The following is a 27,287-nucleotide window of genomic DNA, read 5'->3' as shown; positions in this document are numbered from 1 at the left end:
GTCATTCTAATGTTTCATTAGCACTGTTGCCAACACAACAAAATACTCAGGATTAGGGATTACTGCTCTGCTCTGTTCTGGCGTCCTCACTTTCATGTTGCAAATAACCTATGAATATCTTTTCTTTGGAGATTCCTCCATTCTCCCTCTCTTGAGTTGTAATGTATTGAATCTGACTGAGACTCCATTGAGCCTCCTCTCAATTATTGGATTCTGTACATAACTCCTGATCAGCTAATAGACCCTATTACTATTGCTTTGTGATGCATAAAAACTTCCTGAAATGTCCAGCAGAACTGTTACCTGGATTCAGTCAGAACTCATTTGAAAAATAAAAGTTTGATTCCTGAAAAATGTTAGCTATGTATGTTAAATGATATGTCTGTGATGCTCATGGTGTCCATATTCTGCTTACTACACACGTCTTAGTTCCCACATCGTTCTGTTTAGGCGCCAATGCTAAGCTGCGCTACCAGATCACGTCTGGCAACACTGGCGGGGTGTTTGACGTGGAACCAGAGGTGGGCACCATCTTCATCGCCCAGCCTCTGGACTACGAGCGGAACAAGGGCTACAAGCTGCTAGTGCTGGCGTCGGACGGGAAGTGGGAGGACTATGCGGATGTGATGGTCAACGTGGTCAACAAGAACGACGAGGCGCCAGTGTTCACGGTCAACGAGTACTACGGCTCTGTGACTGAAGAGCTGGATGGATCGCCTGTGTTCGTGCTTCAGGTATGTGTGAAACGCTCATTGAGTCACACAGTCATCTTCATTTGTCACGTTATTGTGGCAACAGATACAAGTGATCTATTAAGTCATCACATGTATTAGCAGGACAATGAGGGAGAATCGTACGATATAAAGGATCAGACATCTGAAATCTCGGGAGAGTATTTTGCCGTCAACTCAACCGTGCTATACAACTCTGTCAACGTGAAAGACTGACATTTTCTCTTTCTGTTATCATGTGAACGCTTTTCCCTCAGTATCTCAAGAGCTTAAAATTATAAGGCTCTATCTGCATTTTTGTCGAAACTGAGTTACTTGCATAGCTTTGCTTTGTCAAATATGCTGTACCCACTGCATAACCTAATTCAAGTTCAAAAGAATACAAGATAACAATCATTCCAACCAATTATCTCAGAATCATCTTTTTGCAGATGGAACCTTATAATTCCAAGGTCACACAATTCTGTCATTCAACATGTGAGTCATTGTGCACCAGGAGGTTACAGACACTCTATTTCCCAAGCCTTTATGTCCTCAGACTGAATTGCATGAGATGACATCATGCTATTTCATAAGGTTCTTCAGACGGGACATCTGGTACTAGCTTTAGACCATTAGCAGTTTCCCCTCACCACTCATTGGTTTCATTTCACCTACAGTACCTGACGCTCTGCAATTCTCATGATAGATTTAAATTCTCGTGGTAGATGTTGCTCTGCCTGGGGATTGATTTGGGGCTGAGGTCAGGCGAGTGAAAGTTGTGCACGTAGCCGATAAACTAGAGTTGATCACTGTGCAGAGCAAGTTGGTGTGAAGTTAACACTTCAACCAACCTGATGGATGACACCAAGTCTGCAAGCTTCAATAATTAAACAGTGCTGAACTCCATAAAATAAGTTTTCAGGCTGCAGATTAAAAAGCTTCACAAGCACATTCCCTTTGATGTTGTAGGTAACTGCTACTGACCCAGATAAGGATGCTGACCAGGAGGCCCTGCGGTACTCCCTCCATGGCCAGGGAGCCGAGAGCGAGTTCATTATTGATGAGGTGACGGGGAAGATCTATGCTCAGAGGACTCTGAACCGGGAGGAGCGGGCCGTGTGGAGGTTTGTGGTCCTTGCCACAGATGAGGGCGGCGAGGGTCTGACCGGATTCACTGACATCATCATCAACGTGTGGGACATCAACGACAACGCGCCCATCTTCACCTGCGCCCCCGATTGTCATGGCAATGTGCCGGAGAACTCTGCCCCCGGCACCTCTGTCATGGAGATGACGGCCACCGACCTGGATGACTCGGCCGTGGGCCAGAACGCTGTGCTGTCCTACAGGATTGTGGGTAATACGGGTACAGGTGGCGGCGGCTCTGACATGTTCAGCATTAACCCGTCCACGGGCACCATCTCGGTGGCAATGAGTGGCCTGGACCGGGAGCAGGCAGAGACCTACCTGCTGATGGTGGAGGCCAGGGACGGGGGTGGCATGACGGGCACGGGTACCGCCACCATCAGGGTGACAGATGTGAATGACCACGCACCCAGGTTCACGGAACGATCCTGCCTCGCCAGGGTTCCTGAGAGCAGTGAGCCCAACGCGGTGGTGCTGGAGCTGTCTGCTGAGGACTGGGACACAGGCGAGAACGCCCAGCTCACATTCAGTGTGGTGGCAGGAGACCCAGAGCAGAAGTTTTCCATGGTGAGCCAACGGCAGGAGCAGCGTGGCACCCTGAGGCTGAAGAAGAGGCTGGACTACGAGAGGCCCAGTGAGCAGCGCTTCAACCTCACCCTGAAGGTAGAAGATCTGGACTTCTCCAGCTTTATCCACTGTGTCGTAGAGGTAGAGGACTGTAACGACCATGCACCCATCTTCATCGCGCTCTCCCAGCCGCCAGCGCCCCTGCCCGAGGACGTGCCCGTGGGCAGCAGCGTGGCCAGGCTGACGGCCAGTGACTCTGACTCAGGCCAAAACAAGGAGATCACCTACAAAATCCTCCAGGAGTCAGATCCTCTGGGCCAGTTCTCTGTGGACCAGTCTGGTCTAGTCACTGTGACCAGCGCTCTGGACAGAGAGACAGCAGCGCAACACAACCTGGTCGTCCTGGCTTCTGACCACGGCTCTCCGGCCTTGACGGGCAGCGCCACCATTCAGCTGGCCCTGCTGGACGTCAACGACAACGGACCGGAGTTTGAGGCAACGTACGCTCCAGTGGTGTGGGAGAACGTCTCTGGTCCCCAGCTGGTCAGACTCAACCAGACTTCCACACTGCTGCGGGCCATAGACCGAGACTCAGCAGAGAACGGATCTCCATTCTACTTCAACCTTCCCTTAGAGCTACACCACAGCAACGACTTCTACCTGCAGGATAACGGAAACGGCACGGCCACCATCACAGCCCTGAGGGCCTTCGACCGGGAGAGGCAGAAAGAGTTCCTCCTACAGATCATCATGAGTGACAGCGGCCATCCACCCAAGACGGTCACCAACACTCTGACCATCACCATAGGAGACGAGAATGACCATGCTCACCAGGCGGGAGAGAAGGAGATTTTTGTCAACAGTCACAGAGGTGAGATCACTGTCATCATCAATACACTATAGCGCATGTATTCATGCATAGCATAGCACCGAGAGAAGAAATTCACAAAGCAATATATGAATGAGGAGCAAATCATTTGACCCTCAGTCTGACCTTTTCCGGGGCTTGAAGGTTTTGCTTCAACCGGGAGTTTATGAAAAGAAACCATAACTCTTTTGTTGTTCTGGCGCCTTTGTACAGTAAGAGCTGCTATAGGTGCGAGCAATTAGGTATGGCTGATTCTCTTTTCTCCTCTTCAGGGTTGACTCTATTCCTGGTTTATACCTCTCCTTTCACAAAATGAGTCAATACATTTTGTTCCCCATTGTTGAAGTGCAGTGGAGAGTTGCTGGTAATATGTGTTGACTAGTTTCTTTCAGACACATTTTCTTGTTGCCATGCAATGACCATGATGGCGTTTCTCTAGCTAGCTGTTTTCAGAACACTTTAATATCCATGTGAGCAGTGCTCTTTTTGACTATGCCTCTTCGTGACACACACACACACACACACACACACAGAGAGACACACACCCTTGAGAAAATCTATGTTCTTTGCCAACAGGGAGGATGCCGACCACTGTACTGGGGAAGGTCTACGCCCCGGATCCTGATGATTGGGACAACAAGACCTATGCCTTTGAGGGACATGTGCCCAAGTAAGACATCTCTAGCTCTCTTCATCTGTAATTCTCTCTCTTTCCCTCCCTCCCGTCGCCCTCTCTCAACGCGCCATAAACCTTGAGAGTGATGTCTCTCCCGACAGCCTCTCTGTCATTGATGTTGTGGACCTGCACCTGAGACGAAGGAGCGAGACGAGCAGAGCAGAGGAACCCTGAGCGACAGGGCGTTTTTGAGACGTTTGCCTTGAGATCTCTGTGAAGGCTCAGCAGCTACAGCAGTGTTCGGAACATATCATACCATGTGACACCTTCGACGGCCTCACATCCAGAAGCACTACCACTGCTATAGCCCTGCACTCACATACATGAACTAAGATTGACTGTAGCTTTTTCCCCCCAGAGAATCTGTTCTTTCAACACACATAGCTACAGTATGTTGTTGAATCTATACAGAGTTAATATTTAATCTAGCATCTCTCATCTTCACTCGAGTAGAGAAACTTCTGCATTACTCAATAGGGAAAAGGTTGGAATCCAGTTGACTAATTTTGACACTTCATATTAAACACAGTTGGATTTGAAGATGATAAACCATCTCATCTCAATGTCTCCTTCACTATTTGATGTGCCTGGGATCTTGCTTTGATTCCCGGTGTAATCAAACTTGAATGAGCTCAATTACAAAGGAAGTATGAAGTCGTGGACCACAAGGAGTTGCTTCCTCTCATCTTTTTCTCTTATCCCTTTTATAATCTCCCCTTCCCTCCCCTTCTTTCGTCCATCCTCTCCTCCTTCCTCCCTCCTCCCTCCCCCTCTATTCTCTCTTCCCCCATATTTTCTTATTTTCTCTTCTTATATCCTATCTCTCTTATCTATTCCTTATTTTATTCTGCTGTTTTGAATCATTGTGTCTTAATCTCCTCGCTCTGGTTCCCAAAGTCTCTCACTCATTTCTTCTCATTTATGTCAACCTAGTATTCATTCACAGTGGTGTACCACCAACTCTAACTACAGATGCGCCCCCAGGCTGCTCATTTTACATGCAATATATGAAGCATTGATGTTGCTGATGTGGTTTTTGATGCCTCCTCAGTTACTTCATCCTGAACAAGCGGACGGGATTCCTGATCATTAAGGAGAACACTCCCCCGGGCAGCTACAAGTTTCAGGTGTGCGTGTCAGACGGCGTGTGGCCAGACGCCGTCTCCGGGGTAACAGTGTATGTGAGGGAGCTGCGCGACGAGGCCATCTACAATTCTGGATCCCTGCGCCTGGCAGGTACAGTACAGTACACAAGTCCGCTGAACCTTGACCTACTGTATGACCTGGGACACATCAGGGGTCGGAATGTTTTATATGGTGTCATGTTATCGTATGAAGATGATTTCTTGTGTTTATAAGAATGTATATTTTCAAGATACAATGTATGGGTTAGTAACAGTGGAAACATGTCATTCTTGGAAGTATGTAATTCTGAATTATAATTAGACAATGTTTTGCTTCCTCAGCACTTTCATTTTGGGCGTCAATTATAGTCTGATGCACCGCTTGTGTGTGTAAAAATGAAATATACTCTGGAAGAGATGGTCTATGGCTGAGGGGATTTTATGATTTCTGAGATATTTAAACGAAAAGAGAGAGAGAGAGAGGAATAGCGGAGGGGGTCATGGCTCATATAAGCTGATAAAGGGATTTGCTTCAAAAAAACAGCAGCAGGCAATGTAGTCACACCAACCAGGAGCCGTTACATTACAGCTGGTGATTATATACGATGTAACATTATTTATTTAAAGGGAACTGGGTAAACAGGACGTTTTATAATATGTACTGTAAGTGATGAAAATGGAACCAAAATCTTCCGTAATCAATGTTTGTTTGCGCTCTGCTTCAGTCCATTTCATCTACAGTAGAGCCGCTTGGTTTCGTAAACTTCTTAGCCGGGTATTTCGAGTGCATCCTCTAAATGACAACAATATCCACTGCATTTGGAGAGCTGGAGAGTTTGTATTGATCGAAATGGCTCGTGGCATAAAATGTCTGTTGAAGGTGAGTGTTATTGGAAGCAATATGGCAACAACTGCTGTAGTGCTGAGAACTGAACCAGACTCAGACGCTCAACCTAGAGTGAATTTACCCTAATCAGTCCTGAGACCCCAGCAAGACTGTATTCATCTGACTTATCCGCAAGCCCAGCCCATATATTTATCCTCACAATGAAGTGTTTTACCATTTTCTACCATTTTTTTTTTACATGTAGTAGAATTTGACATGAACAGTTGCGTTCATGAGTTTTACTGACAGATGTCAATAATAGAAAAAATAAGGTCTACCAAATCAAAAAAATGGATTAAAAATGAATTGATATGAATATTGTAAGTACATAAATTGTTTCCTCAGTGGGAAATGATTATCCAACGAGTCAGGTTCGACTGTTTCAACTGTGCGGCGTTTCCCTAGAAGAACCCCTTACCTTCGAATGACTCTCGAGTAGCGTGTGAGCAACATAGAGCAATGTGTGTGTTCGTGAGCGTCTCCGATTGTCATAGAGAGCTTTTAGTCGTTTGTTGCTTGAACCATTCGGACTCTACAGACGTTTTTACAGAAAGATCCGGGGCCTCTTCGAGATCCACCCTTGTCTCACAAACACCGATCTAGCTCAGCCCCCATTAATCACACAGACGTGGTTGGTGTCTACGGACGTAGAAGAAGTCGGCGATTCCAATGGTACAACCCCGAAGTCCGTAGCTGAAACACACAACGTTTAAACAGTGTTAAAAGTCCAAAACCGTGCGGTGTTACAGTGGGACACATTGGGTTAAATATACATCTGTAGGCACAACCCAGGAAATGTTAAATGTCAACACCAAGACTGCCCCCAATCCAAATGCATTTGTAAACAACAATTACCTGAAGGTAATTGGGATTGTGAAAGCCATTTTCAGGTTATTTCACAAATAAAGCACTCTGTAAACATTCTCATGGATTCCAAGTCTGAAGGATTATGTAAAATTCAACTTATAGTATTACTGACATAGCTTCCTTGACATTTTAAATCCCATTTCAAGAACAAATGTGGAAGGCAATAAGGACATGTACTGTTAAATCTTATTCTGGGAGATTAAGGCTCTTTGTGGAAAACTTGCAGGAGAATATGATTGAAAGGTGAAATGTGTGATAAATAGTGAATCCTTGAGATGCCCACTCCAGTTCACATAAGCATATATGACATCTTCAAAGAAACACACACACACACACACACACACACACACACACACACAGCTTTATTTTTGTGAAATTTCAGAACTTTTGGGGGGAGTAAAAATGTTTGACCATTACAAATCCTATTTTCCCTAACCCCTAACCCTAAACCTAACCCTAACCTTAACCCTAACCTTAACCCCAAAACCCTAAATCTAACCCTTAAGCTTAAAATAGCAAATTCAGGACATGAAGAAATCTTTTTTTATTATTATTGTTTTCCTACCTTGTCAGGCCATCCGGTGAATTATTAGGACGTTAGGGTCCTGGTAAAGGAAGGAAAAAGGTAGGAAAACAAGTACACACACACTCACTCTCTTTCGCTCTCTCGCTCAAACGCACAGCCCTCTGGGTAATGTCTCGTATGTGGGATAAAGAACTTTGAAACAGCTTGAGTGTGTCTTTTTCTGGCTGGGAGATTAGTTAGAAAGAGTTTCATATTTAATCCTTCATTCCATTCTCCTCCTTCCCTCCCTTCTGGGGCCCACCTCACCTGTTTGCATCTCTCCTGCTTCCTGCTTCATGCGATCAATAAAAATAGAAATTGGAAAAAATATCTTCAGTTCACCTCTGGGATTAACACCAATACTAACCTCTGAGTCTGTCTCAAGGTCCTATTGACCCAGTCAACTGAGACCCTCTACTCTGTCACCATCAGTGTGTCTGTCTGCTGACCTGACATGACAGGGGCATGCTAGTCTCTTTTAATGGAGGTAGTTTGTATTTACTGTGCCTTACGTATGCATTTGGACAGTGAAGCTAAAATTTGGCTCTGCCCTCCACCATTTTGGATTTGAGATCAAATGTTTTATATGAGGCAACAGTACAGAATGTCACCTTTTTATTTGAGGGTATTTTCATACATATCTGTTGCACCACTTAGAAATCAATGCACTTTATGTATCTAGTCCCCCCATTTGAAGGTGTAATAATTATTTTGACAAATTCACTTATGGTTTTCAGTTTAGTCAAAAGTTTAGTATTTTGGTCCCATATTCCCAGCACACAATGACTACATCAAGTGTGTGATTCTACAAAGTTATTGGATGCATTTGCAGTTTGTTTTGGTTGTGTTTCGGGTTGTTGTGCCCAATAGAAACGAATGGTTAATAATTGAATGTGTCATTTTGGAGTCACTTTTATTGTAAATAAGACTAGACTATGTGTCTGAACACTTTTACATTAATGTGGATGAATTAATCATGAAAGTTAAAGATGAAAGTGACTCCAAAATGACATTACATGATTTACAATTCATTTCTATTGGCCACAGCGTAATCCGAAACAGAACCACAGCAAATTGCAAATGCATCCAACAAGTTTGTAGTCACAAGCTTGATGTAGTCATTGCATGCTAGGAATATGGGACCAAATACGAAACTTTTGAATTAATGTTATATACTGTAAGTGAATTTGTCCAAATACTTATGACACCTTCAAAGGTGGGTCCTAGATACATAAAGTGCTTTCATTTGAAGAGTTAAATTCCAAAATACTATCCATTTTAAGAAACGTTGGTGAATTAGATTTTATTGTTTAATAGGCATCCCGTCAGCGGGACGGACACCTGTCGACAACATCCGGTGAAATTGGAGGGCGCGCTATTCAAATAAATAATCCTAATATTAAACATTTATCAACATACAAGTATCTTATATCATTTAAAAGCTTCAATTCTTGTTAATCTAATTGCATTGTCCGATTTACAATAGGCTTTACAGCGAAAGCATACCATGCGATTGTTTGAGGACGGCGCCCCACATCAACATATTTTTCAACCAGCACAGGCTTCATAAAATCACAAATAGCGATTAAATAAATCACTTACTTTTGAAAATCTTCCTCTGTTTGCCATCCCACGGGTCCCAGCTACAACATTAATGGTAATTTTGTTACATAAAATCCTTCTTTATTTCCCACAAAGTCTGTCTAGTTGGCGCCATCAATTTCAGTAATCCACTTGTTCAACATGTAGACAAAGGAATCCAAAAACCTACCGCTAAACTTTGTTCAAACAAGTCAAACTACGTATCTAATCAATCCTCAGGTACCCTAAAATGTAAGTAAACTATAATATTTCATACGGAAATAAGTAAGTTCAATAGAAAAGTAAAAGTGTGTGTCCTCTTTGTCACGCGCCCACAGACTGATTTCAAACTGTGACTCTTTGTACCAAAATTCCAAATTCTTCCTCGTTTTGGAAGAAACAAGCCCGAAACCTTGAACAAAGACTGTTGACATCTAGTGGAAGCCATAGGAATTGCTTTCCATTATTAGAGCCTGGGACTTAAAAAAAAAAAAAAAAATCAGGTGGTTTTTCTTTGGATTTTTGACTACCATATTAATTGTGTTATAGTCTCATACCTTATTTTAACATTTCCACAAACCTTAAAGTGTTTTCTATCCAATGCTACCAATTATTTGCATATCCTGGCTTCTGGGCCTGAGTAGCAGGCAGTTTACTTTGGGCACGTCAGTCAAGCGGAAATTCAGGAAATTAGACCCTAGCCCCAAGATGTTTTTAAGAATTGAACATCTGTAGATGGACTACAGACAATTTATTGTTGAAAGTCAGCAGACATGCAGTTGGCATGTTACTGATAGTCCAGTGGTTGATGCTCTACAAGTGTTACCATACCCTTAAATATAGAACTTGTTATCTAATATCCAATAGCTTCACTGTCCAAATAAATACTTGGGGGGTGTGTGTGCGCGTGTGTGTGGGTTTGTGTGTATCCCCCTAATGCCCGTGGGAAGGAGAGTCAATGTGATCATTGCATTGGATCAAAGCCAGGTGTAAATCTGTCCCTCCATGTTAAAGAGTCCCTGCCTGTCTCCCACAGCACTGGTAATGAGACCAGACAGATGGCTGCAGCATCCCCTCACTGAGCTCCATTTCCATTCTCTTATTGTCAATCTAGGATTCCTCCCTCTGTCTGCTCCCATGGCCTTAATCACACTGAGCAACACTGACACTCCTCGGGACCTAATGATCCCAGATTGACACAGCTCAGGTGTTCCCAGCATGACACTTAAAGCCTGCCGTCAGCGCGGGGATTAAGAGTTGGAGAGATGAGAGCACACAGACACACTACACATTGTCAGAAAGTTACACACACACTCACATATTTAGTCAGACAGTTACACACACTACACTTTTTATTAACAACCAAATTCACAAACATTAATTTATGAAACGTTTCATTCATCAGATATGACTATTGGAGCCATCTCCCTTATAACTATTTCTAAATATGTCACTGATATCATTCAAATTGGATGAAATCTCTTTTCCTTTCCTTTCCACCTGTCTCCTGTGTGCTAAAGAGTTTTGATTGGAGCAGTAGGGGGACCCTGTCTGTGTCAAACAGGGCCCAGGGGACTGAGGGGGCTCCAGCCCCAGCTCCCCTCTCTCTCCTAATCCCATGCTAGAAGGTGTCGGCTCAATTAGAGGAATCCTTGACTCAGGGGAGAGACGGCCTCGGCTCAGGAGCTCTCTCACCTTGGCACCCTCTCCTTGGCAACTCTTCCAAATTGAGGTTGAAGGCTGTTCCGTCCTCACCCCCCCCCCCCCCCCTCAATATCCCTGACATAGCCAGAGGGGTCTTTCTGTGTGAGCGTTGGCTGTGACTGTGACAATGTGTAGCAGGGATGGGTGGTGTCTGTCTTGCTGAGCCAGGGCCAGTGGCTCTCGGCGGGGAGAGGGGTGGAGATTGACAGGGCCTGTCTGGTCAGGTCTGGGAACACATTCTGTTTATTGCCTGTAAGTTTCTCCTGCTCATTGAAGAGATTTGGGGGATGCATTAATTTAGCCTCGGAAAACGAGAGGGACGAGTCCTCTGGCATATGTTCTATTCTGAATTTGTATAACTTTGTTTGTTTGTGTGTCTATGTGTGTGTGTGTTGCAGACGTCACAGCGAAGGAGTTTATTGAGCAGCGTGGTAGCTTGAGGAGTCGCTATGAACTGCTGGTGGACTTCCTGTCAGAGATGTTGGCGGTGGGCGTTGATGACATCAACGTCTTCAGCCTGATGGACGTCAGGGAGAGGACACTGGACGTGCGCTTCGCAGTGCACAGCAGTCCCTTCCTCAGAGCAGAGAGACTACAGGGATACCTCGCTGCTCACAAACAAAAGGTAATGATGACCCTGGAAGTTATCCTGTTGAATACACTATGATTTTCTTTGAGTAAGAAAATGACAATAAATGAACGACGGTGTGATTATTTTAACGAGCCTCACTCATTAGGCGTTAGAAGATGCAACCCTAACTTGACCTCACTGAAAATACACACAGGATTACTGGACAGAAGACATTTCCATATGTGGTCCAATTATGGAAAATACAGTCACTCAGGAGTGTTGCCTATTTTGAAGAGAGGGGGATTTCAATCGAAAAAATGTGCAATATGTATTTGTGTTCTGTTTTCCACATAATGAAAAATGTAACCCTCTAGTTTTTTTGAGCTGGTTTATGTGGATGTTACTAATGGATTATGTAACATTGCAATGTCAATTACAGTATAATATATCTAAACTGCTCTTGTGATGCTGTCACTTTGAGTACATTAGTTATTGCAGTATTGGACTGTATTCACCAGACCAGCTATAGATTATTGTGGGCTGTGGAGCCTTACAGTGTAGTTGTTACACAGGGACAATCTTTAAAGTTAAACCAGACCATTACATCGCCTAGTGGTTAACCGTGTTGGGCCAGTAACCAAAAGGTCGCTGGTTTGAATCCCTGAGCCGACTAGGTGAAAAGTCTTGAGCAAGGCACAAAACCTGTAATTGCTATTTTAAGTCGCTCTGGATAAGAGAGTCTGTAAAATTACTAAATGTACAATTTCAAAATTGTAATCATCCTCCTTACCCAACACTTAGTTTCGGCTTCCTTCTGTTCTGACATCTCTTCATTGAGGCGCACATTCACTTCCTCTTTCATGCAGTTGAAAGCTAGAGAGAAATAGTGTAGGGAGAGAAAGAGAGGGGGGGGGGGGGGGGGGGGATATACCGAGTTAGAGAAGGAGAGAGAAATCAGTGAAAGACAGAAATATAGAGAAAGGGAGAGAGAGAAGGAAAGGAGAAAGAGTGGATGGGGATGCTTCAGGTGTGGTTTGTGGTTGGTCTGTGCTCTGTCATCTGGATTTCGTGTGCCCCTCTGAAAAGACATCGATCACAATGAGATGTGAAGCGTGGCGAGTGAAGATGAGCGCGGAGAGGGAAATAGGGAGGGGGGGCGGCTGCGGTTATTAAAGTTTGCAATTCTACAGTAATGCTCGGAAATATGAGAGACATAAATGGTATTTTCTCTCTCTCTCTCTTTCTCTGTTTCTTTCACGGCAATAGAGATTTCCCTTGCTGGTAGAGCATTTCAATTGTTAGTGCACCCCTGACAGTTTTAAGAAAGAACATATTGGTTTGCTGTGGTTAAATCCATTGATATGTAGACCAAGTTCTATGTTCCTCTTGTAGAAGTAATAAAGTGTCTAGAGAGAAGGGACGTTCTAGTTGATTTTGGAAAATGAAAGGGGACCCTTTTGTGTTATAGATCTCTGCTTCCAGGCCTTTTGTTGTGAGACTTCATTTCTGGATTCTGTAATGTAAAATGGGTTGTCTGGATACATGTGCAATCCAAAAAGAATTATAAGTAAGTTATATCGAAATATCCAAACACAGCCCTACATACTCTTTGTCAGCGTCTTGCCAGTAGATGATATTGTGAAGGAAAATGCCTCCCTTAAGTCCCATAATAAAAACTGTGTTTTGAAGTACACTACATGACAAAAAGAATGTGGACACAGCATTCCAAAACCATGGACATTAATATGGAGTTGGTCCCCCTTTTGCTGCTGTAACAGCCTCCACTCTTCTGGGAAGGCTTTCCACTAGATGTTGGAACATTGCTGCGGGGGCTTCCATTAGGCCACAAAAGCGTTAGTGAGGTGGTCAGGCACTGATGTCAGGCGATTAGGCCTGGCTCGCAGTCGGCGTTCCAATTCATCCCAAAGGTGTTTGATGGGGTTGAGGTCAGGGCTCTGTGCAGGCCAGTGAAGTTCTTCCACACCAATCAGTCATTGTATGCTGTAATGTTAAGATTTCCCTTCACTGGAACTGGTGTAGCCCGAACCATAAAAAACAGCCCCAGACCATTATTCCTCCTGCACCAAATTTTACAGTTTGGCATTATGCATTCGGGCAGTGATTCATCACTCCAGAGAACACATTTACACTGCTCCAATGGTGGTGAGCTTTACACCACTCCAGCCGACTCTTGGCATTGTGCATGGTGATCTTACGCTTGTGTGTGGCTGCTCGGCCATGGAAACCCATTTCATGAAGTTACAGACGAAAAGTTATTGTGCTGACTGTGCTTCCAGAGGCAGTTTGGAACTCGGTAGTGAGTGTTGCAATCTCTATGGAGATTGGCTGTGTGCCCGTCAGCAATGGGTGTGGCTGAAATAGCCGAATCCCAAAATTTGAAGGGATGTCCACCTACGTTTGTATATACAGTGGCTTGTGAAAGTTTTCACACCCTTTGCATTTTCCCTATTTTTGGGGGGTTTGTATTATTTTATTAACACAACATGCTTTGAAGAAGCAAAATGTTGTGGGATGTTTTTTTTAATAACCCAACCCTGATCTGTACTTCTCCACAAATTTGTCCCTGATCTGTTTGGAGAGCTCCTTGGTCTTCATGGTGCTGCTTGCTTGGTGGTGCCCCTTGCTTAGTGGTGTTGCAGATTCTGGGGCCTTTCAGAACAGGTGTATATATACTGAGATCATGTGACACTTTGATTGCACACAGGTGTAATTTATTGAACTAATTATGTGACTACTGAAGGTAATTGGTTGTACCAGATCTTATTTAGGGGCTTCATAGCAAAGTGGGTGACTACATATGCATGCACCACTTTTCCGTCTTTTTTAAATGTAACTTTTTGAAACAAGTAATTTTTTTCATTAGACTTGACCAATTTGGACTATTTTGTGTATGTCCATTACATAAAATCTGAATGAAAATCCAGGTTAACTACAGGTTGTAATGCAACAAAATAGGAAAAACACCACGGGGGATGAAAACTTTTGCAAGGCACTTTGTAGTGCTTTGAATTGTGAATAGGTCATGTGATATTGGTAGAGTTGTGAGTGTACTGGTGGAGTGTAGTGGAGTGTAGTGGTGGAATAGGCATGGGGAGAGGGAGCCCCTTTGTTACTTTTAAACAGTGTTTTTTTACTGCCCCTGATCTCTGACAGCCCATCCCTACCCTATTTCCCCATGTATGCCCTTCTCCCTTCTCCTCTTTCTGCTCTCTCCCAGTCTGTGTGTGTCTCTGGCTTTGAACACTCAATATCCCCCTGCAGCCTGCTGGGATTGAGGAAGTGGAAATCTCAGTATGCCCCTCCCCCAAAGGTTCTTCTCTCTTCTCCCCATTTACCCCTCTATTTTCCTCCTCATATCCCTCTTATGCCCTGCTGCCCCCCCCCCCTCATCTCCCCCTCATTCCCTCCCATACACATACCCTGTGATGTGGCGAAGGCAGAGACACACTGACAGAAACAGACAATGCCTAAAAAACACGAGATGAGAGACCCAGGGACAGGGTGAAGCAGGAACAAACTTTTCTGGTAACACTTTCCATGAAGTTCATATGCATAATGCATTATACATGTTCCCATAATGCATTGTACAGACAATTTTGGTGGGATTATGAGCATGTCCTTATTTCTATTACAGCATGTTGGATGACTGTCATTCAAATTCCATTCACCCAGTTCAACGTAACTGCGATAGGTTTAGGCTACTGCATGATACTCTAATTGTCCCTATACCCATCATGAGGTTGCTACAACCTAGCCTATGAATTACAGATTACAGCGTAGGTGCACACAGGTCGAGAGACAAATGTAAGGTGACAGACAGTGACATTCAGTACCACCTTGCACACTCTTGCCTGGATGTAGATGATATAGGGTGTAATCATTTGTCAAACAGTTGCAAACAGAAGTTGATATTGGACAAATTCAGGTATGTTCGTCCCTGTTTTGTTCCATTTGCTTCCGTTTAAAAAATAAACACAGTTCACTTTCATAGCAGCCATGTTGTATTCCTTCTTGCATTCATGCGGTTGACATCCTCTCACCTCTTCCCTTCGCTTGTGGACTTCAATCCACAACACATCAGCTGTACTTGACCAGGCAAAATAACCTTTCCAAACCAAACCGCTACACACAGCCTACATCGTTCTCACCATATTAGCTAAAGCAACATCATAGTCAGCATAGCTAATAGAACTAATGCATTAGTAAACCCGCTACAATCATGCAGTAACGTTAGTGTACAGTCAGTAAGCAGTTACACCAGTGGGCCCCGGTGGCAATAAATTAGTAATATCAAAAGCTGACCTTGACTTGGAAGAGTTCCAGTGTTGTGTTGGAAAGTCATAGCCAGTTAGCTAACATAGCATCCGTCTGTTTGAGCGAGGTGTTTCAGTAGGATAAACTAGCTAGCTGCATTTGCTAGCTAAGTAAGTGAAACTGAAAGTGAAAAAAACTGAGGAAATCTCTCTAACATAGCATCCCTCAGTTTTAGCTAACATAGCATCCTATCTTTAAGCAGAGTGTTTCTGTAACTAGCTAGCTGCATTTATGAAATCTCTCTTTCTCTCTATTTCTCTCTTGCTTCTCCTTCATTTTGGAAGAAATCAGTTTGTTCAAAACTGTTCAATTACTGTGTTTCTCTCTCTTTGAGTCAACTACTCGCCACATTTATACTCTGCAGTTCTAGCTAGCTGTAGCTTATGATTCCAGTTCTAGATTAGTTCTCTGATCCTTTGATTGGATGGACAACGTATCATTTTATGCTGCAAGAGCTCTGATAGGCTGGAGGACGTCCTCTCAAAGTTGTCATAATTGTTCCCACTTGCTTCAAGAGGGCCACCATTGTTCCTGTTCCCAAGAAAGCTAAGGTAACTGAGCTAAACGACCACCGCCCCGTAGCACTCACTTCCATCATCATGAAGTGCTTTGAGAGACTAGTCAAGGACCATATCACCTCCACCCTACCCGACACCCTAGACCCACTCCAATTTGCTTACCGCCCAAATAGGTCCACAGACGATGCAATCTCAACCACACTGCACACTGCCCTAACCCATCTGGACAAGAGGAATACCTATGTGAGAATGCTGTTCATCGACTACAGCTCGACATTCAACACCATAGTACCCTCCAAGCTCGTCATCAAACTCGAGACCCTGGGTCTCGACCCCGCCCTGTGCAACTGGGTACTGGACTTCCTGACGGGCCGCCCCCAGGTGGTGAGGGTAGGCAACAACATCTCCACCCCGCTGATCCTCAACACTGGGGCCCCACAAGGGTGCGTTCTGAGCCCTCTCCTGTACTCCCTGTTCACCCACGACTGCGTGGCCACGCATGCCTCCAACTCAATCATCAAGTTTGTGGACGACACAACAGTGGTAGGCTTGATTACCAACAACGACGAGACGGCCTACAGGGAGGAAGTGAGGGCCCTCGGAGTGTGGTGTCAGGAAAATAACCTCACACTCAACGTCAACAAAACTAAGGAGATGATTGTGGACTTCAGGAAACAGCAGAGGGAACATCCCCCTATCCACATCGATGGAACAGTAGTGGAGAGGGTAGCAAGTTTTAAGTTCCTCGGCATACACATCACAGACAAACTGAATTGGTCCACTCACACAGACAGCATCGTGAAGAAGGCGCAGCAGCGCCTCTTCAACCTCAGGAGGCTGAAGAAATTTGGCTTGTCACCAAAAGCACTCACAATCTTCTACAGATGCACAATCGAGAGCATCCTGGCGGGCTGTATCACCGCCTGGTACGGCAACTGCTCCGCCCACAACCGTAAGGCTCTCCAGAGGGTAGTGAGGTCTGCACAACGCATCACCGGGGGCAAACTACCTGCCCTCCAGGACACCTACACCACCCGATGTTACAGGAAGGCCATAAAGATCATCAAGGACATCAACCACCCGAGCCACTGCCTGTTCACCCCGCTATCATCCAGAAGGCGAGGTCAGTACAGGTGCATCAAAGCTGGGACCGAGAGACTGAAAAACAGCTTCTATCTCAAGGCCATCAGACTGTTAAACAGCCACCACTAACATTGAGTGTCTGCTGTCAATACACTGACACTGACACTGACTCAACTCCAGCCACTTTAATAATGGGAATTGATGGGAAATGATGTAAATATATCACTAGCCACTTTAAACAATGCTACCTTATATAATGTTACTTACCCTACATTATTCATCTCATATGCATACGTATATACTGTACTCTATATCATCGACTGCATCCTTATGTAATACATGTTATCACTAGCCACTTTGTTTACATACTCACCTCATGTATATACTGTACTCGATACCATCTACTGTATCCTGCCTATGCTGCTCTGTACCATCACTCATTCATATATCCTCATGTACATATTCTTTATCCCCTTACACTGTGTATAAGACAGTAGTTTTGGAATTGTTAGTTAGATTACTTGTTGGTTATTACTGCATTGTCGGAACTAGAAGCACAAGCATTTCGCTACACTCGCATTAACATCTGCTAACCATGTGTATGTGACAAAAATAAAATTTGATTTGATTTGATAATTACTATGTAAGTCTATGGAAGGGGGTGAGAACCATGAGCCTACTAGGTTTTGTATTGAAGTCAATGTACCCAGAGGAGGACGAAAGCTAGCTGTCCTCCGGCTACACCATGGCACTACCCTACAGAGTGCTGTTGAGGCTACTGTAGACCTGCTTTGTGTAATAGTGTTTTTTTTATACAGTTATTGGTGGCGTGATTATATTTAGTATGCTTCCTACCTTTGTTGGTTGCAGAGCAGGTGCTGCAGTGTTTTGTTGTTTAGAGGGATGGGTTTGTGACTGAAGGTTGTTTAAATCTTGATTCCATTTTGTTCTGGTTCCCAGTTTGACCACAGACAGTAACCCTGTGAGAAATAATTTAAAAACATTCAAATCAAAGTTTATTTGTCACGTGCGCCAAATACAACAGGTGTAGACCTCACAGTGAAATGCTTACTACAGGCTCTAATCGATAGTGCAAAAAAGGTATTAGGTGAACAATGGGTAAGTAAAGAAATAAAACAACAGTAAAAAGACAGGCTATATACAGTAGCGAGGCTATAAAAGTAGTGAGGCTACGTACAGACACCAGTAAGTCAGGCTTATTGAGGTAGTATGTACATGTCGATATGGTTAAAGTGACTATGCATATATGATGAACAAAGAGTAGCAGTAGCGTAAAAGAGGGGGGTCGGCGGGTGGTGGGTGGCGGGACACAATGCAGATAGCCCGGTTAGCCAATGTGCGGGAGCACTAGTTGGTCGGCCCAATTGAGGTAGTATGTACATGAATGTATAGTTAAAGTGACTATGCATATATGATAAACAGAGAGTAGCAGCAGCGTGAAAATAGGGGTTGGGGGGGGCACACAATGCAAATAGTCCGGGTAGCCATTTGATTACCTGTTTAGGAGTCTTAGGGGGTAAAAACTGTTGAGAAGTATTTTTGTCCTAGACTTGGCACTCCGGTACCGTTTGCCATGCGGTAGTAGAGAGAACAGTCTATGACTGGGGTGGCTGGGGTCTTTGACAATTTTTAGGGCTTTCCTCTGACACCGCCTGGTGTAGAGATCCTGGATGGCAGGCAGCTTAGCCCTAGTGATGTACTGGGCCGTACGCACTACCCTCTGTAGTGCCTTGCAGTCAGAGGCTGAGCAATTGCCGTACCAGGCAGTGATGCAACCAGACAGGATGCTCTCGATGTTGCAGCTGTAGAACCTTTTGAGGATCTCAGGACCCATGCCAAATCTTTTTAGTTTCCTGAGGGGGAATAGGCTTTGTCGTGCCCTCTTCACGACTGTCTTGGTGTGTTTGGACCATTGTAGATTGTTGTTGATGTGGACACCAAGGAACTTGACGCTCTCAACCTGCTCTACTACAGCCCTGTAGATGAGAATGGGGGCGTGCTCGGTCCTCCTTTTCCTGTTGTCCACAATCATCTCCTTAGTCTCGGTTATATTGAGGGATAGGTTGTTATTCTGGCACCACCCGGCCAGGTCTCTGACCTCCTCTCTATAGGCTGTCTCATCATTGTCAGTGATCAGGCCTACCACTGTTGTGTCGTCTACGTACTTAATGATGGTGTTGGAGTAGTGCCTGGCCATGCAGTCGTGGGTGAACAGGGAGTACAAGAGGGGAGTACTGGGGAGCTCCAGTGTTGAGGATCAGCGTGGCAGATGTGTTGCTGCATACAATCACCACCTGGGGGCGGCCCGACAGGAAGTCCAGGATCCAGTTGCAGAGGGAGGTGTTTAGTCCCAGGATCCTTAGCTTAGTGATGATCTTTGAGGGTACAATGGTGTTGTCCAGGTGGGAAAGGGCAGTGTGGAGTACAATAGAGAGTGCATCATCTGTGGATCTGTTTGGGCAGTATGCAAATTGGAGTGGGTCTAGGATTTATAGGATAATGGTGTTGATGTGAGCCATTACCAACCTTTCAAAGCACTTCATGGCTATGGACGTGAGTGCTACAGGTCTGTAGTCATTTAGGCAGGTTGCCTTTGTGTTCTTGGGCACAGGGACTATGGTGGTCTGCTTGAAACATGTTGGTATTACAGACTCAATCAGGGAAAATGTCAGTGAAGACACCTGCCTGTTGGTCAGCACATGCCCGGAGCACACATCCTGGTAATCCGTCTGGCCCCGCAGCCTTGTGTATGTTGACCTGTTTAAAAGTCTTACTCACATCTGCTACAGAGGGCATTATCACACAGTCATCTGGAACAGCTGATGCTCTCATGCATGCCTCAGTGTTGCTTGCCTCGAAGCAAGCATAGAAGTGATTTAGCTCGTCTGGTAGGCTTGTGTCACTGTGCAGCTCGCGGCTGTGCTTCCCTTTGTAGTCTGTAATAGTTTGCAAGCCCTACCACGGGGCGGCAGGGTAGCCTAGTGGTTAGAGCGTTGGACTAGTAACCGGAAGGTTGTGAGTTCAAACCCCCGAGCTGACAAGGTACAAATCTGTCGTTCTGCCCCTGAACAGGCAGTTAACCCACTGTTCCCAGGCCGTCATTGAAAATAAGAATTTGTTCTTAACTGACTTGCCTGGTTAAATAAAGGTAAAATAAATAAAAAAAAAACATAAGACGAGCATCGGAGCCGGTGTAGTATGATTCAATCTTAGCCCTGTATTGAAGCTTTGACTGTTTGATGGTTCGTCGCAGGGCATAGCAGGATTTGTTGTAAGCTTCCAGGTTAGAGTCCCCCCCTTTAGCTCAGTGCGAATGTTCCCTGTAATCCATGGCTTCTGGTTGGGGTATGTCCTCGATGCACTTATTGATAAAGCCAGTGACTGATGTGGTGTACTCCTCAATGCCATCAGAAGAATCCCGGAACATGTTCCTGTCTGTGATAGCAAAACAGTCCTGTAGTTAAGCATCTGCTTCATCTGACCACTTTTTTATAGACCGAGTCACTGGTGCTGCTTAATTTTTGCTTGTAAGCAGGAATCAGAAGGATAGAGTTGTGGTCAGATTAACCAAATGGAAGGTGAGGGAGAGCTTTGTATGAGTCTCTGTGTGTGGAGTAAAGGTGATCTAGAATTATTTTTCTTTTTTTGGTTGCACATTTAACACGTTGATAGAAATGTGGTATAACTGATTTAAGCTGATTTCAGCTTACCATGATCAGCTTACCACTTTTGTTTCACATGTCAGACCAGCAACAACAGAACAGCTGTACTGAACATGCTGCTAAGTACTGCGAATGAGCATGATGATTTTAGGTCTAGTGTGTAATTATGGTTTGTTTCTATGACTGACTGTATCATTAAATGGCTGTTCAGCTGGTGTTCTCTAAGAACAGAGCCATTGAGCACCCTCCTGTCTGATTGGCTTCCCTAGAGAGAGAGAGAGAGAGAGAATTATATTTATGTTTATTTATTTTCCCTTTTGTACTTTAACTATTTGCACATCATTACAACACTGTATATACAGTTGAAGTCTTGACTTCCGGCACCGACAGAGATGGCCGCCTCGCTTCGCGTTCCTAGGAAACTATGCAGTTTTTTGTTTTTTTACGTGTTATTTCTTACATTAGTACCCCAGGTCATCTTAGGTTTCATTACATACAGTCGAGAAGAACTACTGAACATAAGATCAGCGTCAACTCACCATCAGTACGACCAAGAATATGTTTTTCGCGACGCGGATCCTGTGTTCTGCCTTACAAACAGGACAACGGAGTGGATCCTATGCAGCGACCCAAAAAAACGACTCCGAAAGAGAGGGAAACGAGGCGGTCTTCTGGTCAGACTCCGGAGACGGGCACACCGTGCACCACTCCCTAGCATTCTTCTTGCCAATGTCCAGTCTCTTGACAACAAGGTTGATGAAATCCGAGCAAGGGTAGCATTCCAGAGGGACATCAGAGACTGTAACGTCATTTGCTTCACTGAAACATGGCTCACTGGAGAGACTCTATCCGAAGCGGTGCAGCCAACGGGTTTCTGCACGCATCGCGCTGACAGAAACAAACATCTTTCTGGTAAGAAGAGGGGCGTATGCCTCATGGCCAACGTGACATGGTGTGATGAAAGAAACATACAGGAACTCAAATCCTTCTGTTCACCTGATTTAGAATTCCTCACAATCAAATGTAGACCGCATTATCTACCAAGAGAATTCTCTTTGATTATAATCACAGCCGTATATATCCCCCCCCAAGCAGACACATCGATGGCTCTGAACAAACTTTATTTAACTCTCTGCAAACTGGAAACGATTTATCCGGAGGCTGCATTCATTGTAGCTGGGAATTTTAACAAGGCTAATCTGAAAACAAGACTCCCTAAATTTTATCAGCATATCGATTGCGCAACCAAGGGTGGAAAGACCTTGGATCATTGTTACTCTAACTTCCGCGACGCATATAAGGCCCTGCCCCGCCCCCCTTTCGGAAAAGCTGACCACGACTCCATTTTGTTGATCCCTGCCTACAGACAGAAACTAAAACAAGAGGCTCCCACGCTGAGGTCTGTCCAACGCTGGTCCGACCAAGCTGACTCCACACTCCAAGACTGCTTCCATCACGTGGACTGGGAGATGTTTCGTATTGCGTCAGATAACAACATTGACGAATACGCTGATTCGGTGTGCGAGTTCATTAGAACGTGCGTTGAAGATGTCGTTCCCATAGCAACGATTAAAACATTCCCTAACCAGAAACCGTGGATTGATGGCAGCATTCATGTGAAACTGAAAGCGCAAACCACTGCTTTTAATCAGGGCAAGGTGTCTGGTAACATGACCGAATACAAACAGTGCAGCTATTCCCTCCGCAAGGCTATCAAACAAGCTAAGCGCCAGTACAGAGACAAAGTAGAATCTCAATTCAACGGCTCAGACACAAGAGGCATGTGGCAGGGTCTACAGTCAATCACGGACTACAGGAAGAAATCCAGCCCAGTCACGGACCAGGATGTCTTGCTCCCAGGCAGACTAAATCACTTTTTTGCCCGCTTTGAGGACAATACAGTGCCACTGACACGGCCTGCAACGAAAACATGCGGTCTCTCCTTCACTGCAGCCGAGGTGAGTAAGACATTTAAACGTGTTAACCCTCGCAAGGCTGCAGGCCCAGACGGCATCCCCAGCCGCGCCCTCAGAGCATGCGCAGACCAGCTGGCCGGTGTGTTTACGGACATATTCAATCAATCCCTATACCAGTCTGCTGTTCCCACATGCTTCAAGAGGGCCACCATTGTTCCTGTTCCCAAGAAAGCTAAGGTAACTGAGCTAAACGACTACCGCCCCGTAGCACTCACATCCGTCATCATGAAGTGCTTTGAGAGACTAGTCAAGGACCATATCACCTCCACCCTACCTGACACCCTAGACCCACTCCAATTTGCTTACCGCCCAAATAGGTCCACAGACGATGCAATCTCAACCACACTGCACACTGCCCTAACCCATCTGGACAAGAGGAATACCTATGTGAGAATGCTGTTCATCGACTACAGCTCGGCATTCAACACCATAGTACCCTCCAAGCTCGTCATCAAGCTCGAGACCCTGGGTCTCGACCCCGCCCTGTGCAACTGGGTACTGGACTTCCTGACGGGTCGCCCCCAGGTGATGAGGGTAGGCAACAACATCTCCTCCCCGCTGATCCTCAACACTGGGGCCCCACAAGGGTGCGTTCTGAGCCCTCTCCTGTACTCCCTGTTCACCCACGACTGCGTGGCCACGCACGCCTCCAACTCAATCATCAAGTTTGCGGACGACACAACAGTGGTAGGCTTGATTACCAACAATGACGAGACGGCCTACAGGGAGGAGGTGAGGGCCCTCGGAGTGTGGTGTCAGGAAAATAACCTCACACTCAACGTCAACAAAACTAAGGAGATGATTGTGGACTTCAGGAAACAGCAGAGGGAACACCCCCCTATCCACATCGATGGAACAGTAGTGGAGAGGGTAGCAAGTTTTAAGTTCCTCGGCATACACATCACAGACAAACTGAATTGGTCCACTCACACAGACAGCATCGTGAAGAAGGCGCAGCAGCGCCTCTTCAACCTCAGGAGGCTGAAGAAATTTGTCTTGTCACCAAAAGCACTCACAAACTTCTACAGATGCACAATCGCGAGCATCCTGGCGGGCTGTATCACCGCCTGGTATGGCAACTGCACCGCCCTCAACCGTAAGGCTCTCCAGAGGGTAGTGAGGTCTGCACAACGCATCACCGGGGGCAAACTACCTGCCCTCCAGGACACCTACACCACCCGATGTCACAGGAAGGCCATAAAGATCATCAAGGACATCAACCACCCGAGCCACTGCCTGTTCACCCCGCTATCATCCAGAAGGCGAGGTCAGTACAGGTGCATCAAAGCTGGGACCGAGAGACTGAAAAACAGCTTCTATCTCAAGGCCATCAGACTGTTAAACAGCCACCACTAACACTGAGTGGCTGCTGCCAACACACTGACACTGACTCAACTCCAGCCACTTTAATAATGGGAATTCATGGGAAATTATGTAAATATATCACTAGCCACTTTAAACAATGCTACCTTATATAATGTTACTTACCCTACATTATTCATCTCATATGCATACGTATATACTGTACTCTATATCATCGACTGTATCCTTATGTAATACATGTATCACTAGCCACTTTAAACTATGCCACTTTGTTTACATACTCATCTCATTTGTACATACTGTACTCGATACCATCTACTGTATCTTGCCTATGCTGCTCTGTATCATCACTCATTCATATATCCTTATGTACATATTCCATGTGTTCCATGTGTACCATGTGTATGTGACAAATAAAATTTGATTTGATTTGATTTGAAGTCGGAAGTTTACAAACACTTAGGTTGGAGTCATTAAAACTCGTTTTTCAACCACTCCACAAATGTCTTGTTAACAAACTATAGTTTTGGGAAGTTGGTTAGGACATCTACTTTGTGCTTGACACAAGTAATTTTTCCAACAATTGTTTACAGACAGATTATTTCACATATAATTACTGTTGCACAATTCCAGTGGGTCAGAAGTTTACATACACTAAGTTGACTGTGCCTTTAAACAGCTTGGAAAATTCCAGAAAATAATGTCATGGCTTTAGAAGCTCCTGATAGGCTAATTGCCATCATTGGAGGTGTACCTGTGGATGTATTTCAAGGCCTACCTTCATAATCAGTGCCTCTTTGCTTGACATCATGGGAAAATCAAAATGAATCATTGAAAAACCTCCACAAGACCTCCACAAATATGGTTCATCCTTGAGAGCAATTTCCAAATGCCTGAAGGTACCACATTAATCTGTACAAACAATAGTACGCAAGTATAAACACCATAGGACAACGCAGCCGTCATACCGCTCAGGAATGAGACGCGTTCTGTTTCCTAGAGATGAAAGTACTTTGATGCGAAAAGTGCAAATCAAACCCAGATGCTGAAGGAAACTGGTACAAAAGTATCTATATCCACAGTAAAACGAGTCCTATATCGACATAACCTGAAAGGCCGCTCAGCAAGGATGAAGCCACTGCTCCAAAACCGCCATAAAAAAAGCCAGACTACGGTTTGCAACTGCGCATGGGGACAAAGATCATACTTTTTGGATAATTTTTTTCTGATCTGATGAAACAAAAATAGAACTATTTGGCCATAATGACCATCGTTATGTTTGGAGGAAAAAGGGGGAGGCTTGCAAGTCGAAGAACACCATCCCAACCGTGAAGCAGCATCATGAAGTGGGGGTGCTTTGCTGCAGGAGAGACTGGTGCACTTCACAAAATAGATGGCGTCATGAGGAAAGAAAATGATGTGGATATATTGAAGCAAGACATCAGTCCGGAAGTTAAAGCTTGGTCGCAAATGGGTCTTCCAAATGGACAATGACCCCAAGCATACTTCCAAAGTTGTGGTAAAATGGCTTAAGGACAACAAAGTCAAGGCATTGGAGTGGCCATCACAAAGCCCTGACCTCAATCCCATAGAAAAGTTGTGGGCAGAACTGAAAAAGTGTGTGCGAGCAAGGCGGCCTACAAACCTGACTCAGTAACACCAGCTTTGTCATGAGGAATGTGCCAAAATTCACCCAACTTATTGTGGGAAGCTTGTGGAAGGCTACCCAAAATGTTTGACCCAAGTTAAGCAATTTAAAGGCAATGCTACCAAATACTAATGTGATGAAGGAAATAAAAGCTGAAATAAATCATTCTCTCTACTATTATTCTGACATTTCACATTCTTAAAATAAAGTGGTGATCCTAACTGACCTAAGACAGGGAATTTTTTACTAGGATTTGTGAAAAACTGAGTTTAAATGTATTTGGCTAAGGTGTATGTTAACTTCTGACTTCAAATGTATACATAATATGACATTTGGAACTTTTGAAGTGTAATGTTTACTGTTCATTTTTTATTGTTTATTGTTTCACTTTTGTTTATTATGTATTTCACTTGCTTTGGCAATTGACACATACAGTGCCTTGCGAAAGTATTCGGCCCCCTTGAACTTTGCGACCTTTTGCCACATTTCAGGCTTCAAACATAAAGATATAAAACTGTATTTTTTTGTGAAGAATCAACAACAAGTGGGACACAATCTTGAAGTGGAACGACATTTATTGGATATTTCAAACTTTTTTAACAATCAAAAACTGAAAAATTGGGTGTGCAAAATTATTCAGCCCCTTTACTTTCAGTGCAGCAAACTCTCTCCAGAAGTTCAGTGAGGATCTCTGAATGATCCAATGTTGACCTAAATGACTAATGATGATAAATACAATCCACCTGTGTGTAATCAAGTCTCCGTATAAATGCACCTGCACTGTGATAGTCTCAGAGGTCCGTTAAAAGCGCAGAGAGCATCATGAAGAACAAGGAACACACCAGGCAGGTCCGAGATACTGTTGTGAAGAAGTTTAAAGCCGGATTTGGATACAAAAAGATTTCCCAAGCTTTAAACATCCCAAGGAGCACTGTGCAAGCGATAATATTGAAATGGAAGGAGTATCAGACCACTGCAAATCTACCAAGACCTGGCCGTCCCTCTAAACTTTCAGCTCATACAAGGAGAAGACTGATCAGAGATGCAGCCACGAGGCCCATGATCACTCTGGATGAACTGCAGAAATCTACAGCTGAGGTGGGAGACTCTGTCCATAGGACAACAATCAGTCGTATATTGCACAAATCTGGCCTTTATGGAAGAGGGGCAAGAAGAAAGACATTTCTTAAAGATATCCATAAAAAGTGTTGCTTAAAGTTTGCCACAAGCCACCTGGGAGACACACCAAACATGTGGAAGAAGGTGCTCTGGTCAGATGAAACCAAAATTGAACTTTTTGGCAACAATGCAAAACGTTATGTTTGGCGTAAAAGCAACACAGCTCATCACCCTGAACACACCATCCCCACTGTCAAACATGGTGGTGGCAGCATCATGGTTTGGGCCTGCTTTTCTTCAGCAGGGACAGGGAAGATGGTTAAAATTGATGGGA

The 27,287-nt window shown here is 44.6% G+C and overlaps 1 protein-coding gene across 1 annotated transcript in view; it reads left to right on the top strand.

The window, feature by feature from the left end:
* si:ch211-186j3.6 (neural-cadherin) overlaps positions 1–27,287 on the top strand; it is a 220,182-nt gene that overhangs the window by 139,777 nt on the left and 53,118 nt on the right. The window contains exons 17-21 of the mRNA XM_036963347.1: positions 451–734; positions 1,683–3,297; positions 3,871–3,964; positions 5,022–5,206; positions 11,096–11,322. Coding sequence (XP_036819242.1) covers positions 451–734; positions 1,683–3,297; positions 3,871–3,964; positions 5,022–5,206; positions 11,096–11,322 — 2,405 coding nt within the window. The remainder of the gene's footprint in view (positions 1–450; positions 735–1,682; positions 3,298–3,870; positions 3,965–5,021; positions 5,207–11,095; positions 11,323–27,287) is intronic.

Source organism: Oncorhynchus mykiss, chromosome 26, assembly GCF_013265735.2.
Source record: "Oncorhynchus mykiss isolate Arlee chromosome 26, USDA_OmykA_1.1, whole genome shotgun sequence".
In the NCBI taxonomy this organism is placed as follows: domain Eukaryota; kingdom Metazoa; phylum Chordata; class Actinopteri; order Salmoniformes; family Salmonidae; genus Oncorhynchus; species Oncorhynchus mykiss.
This window is presented reverse-complemented; position numbering and strand designations above follow the sequence as displayed.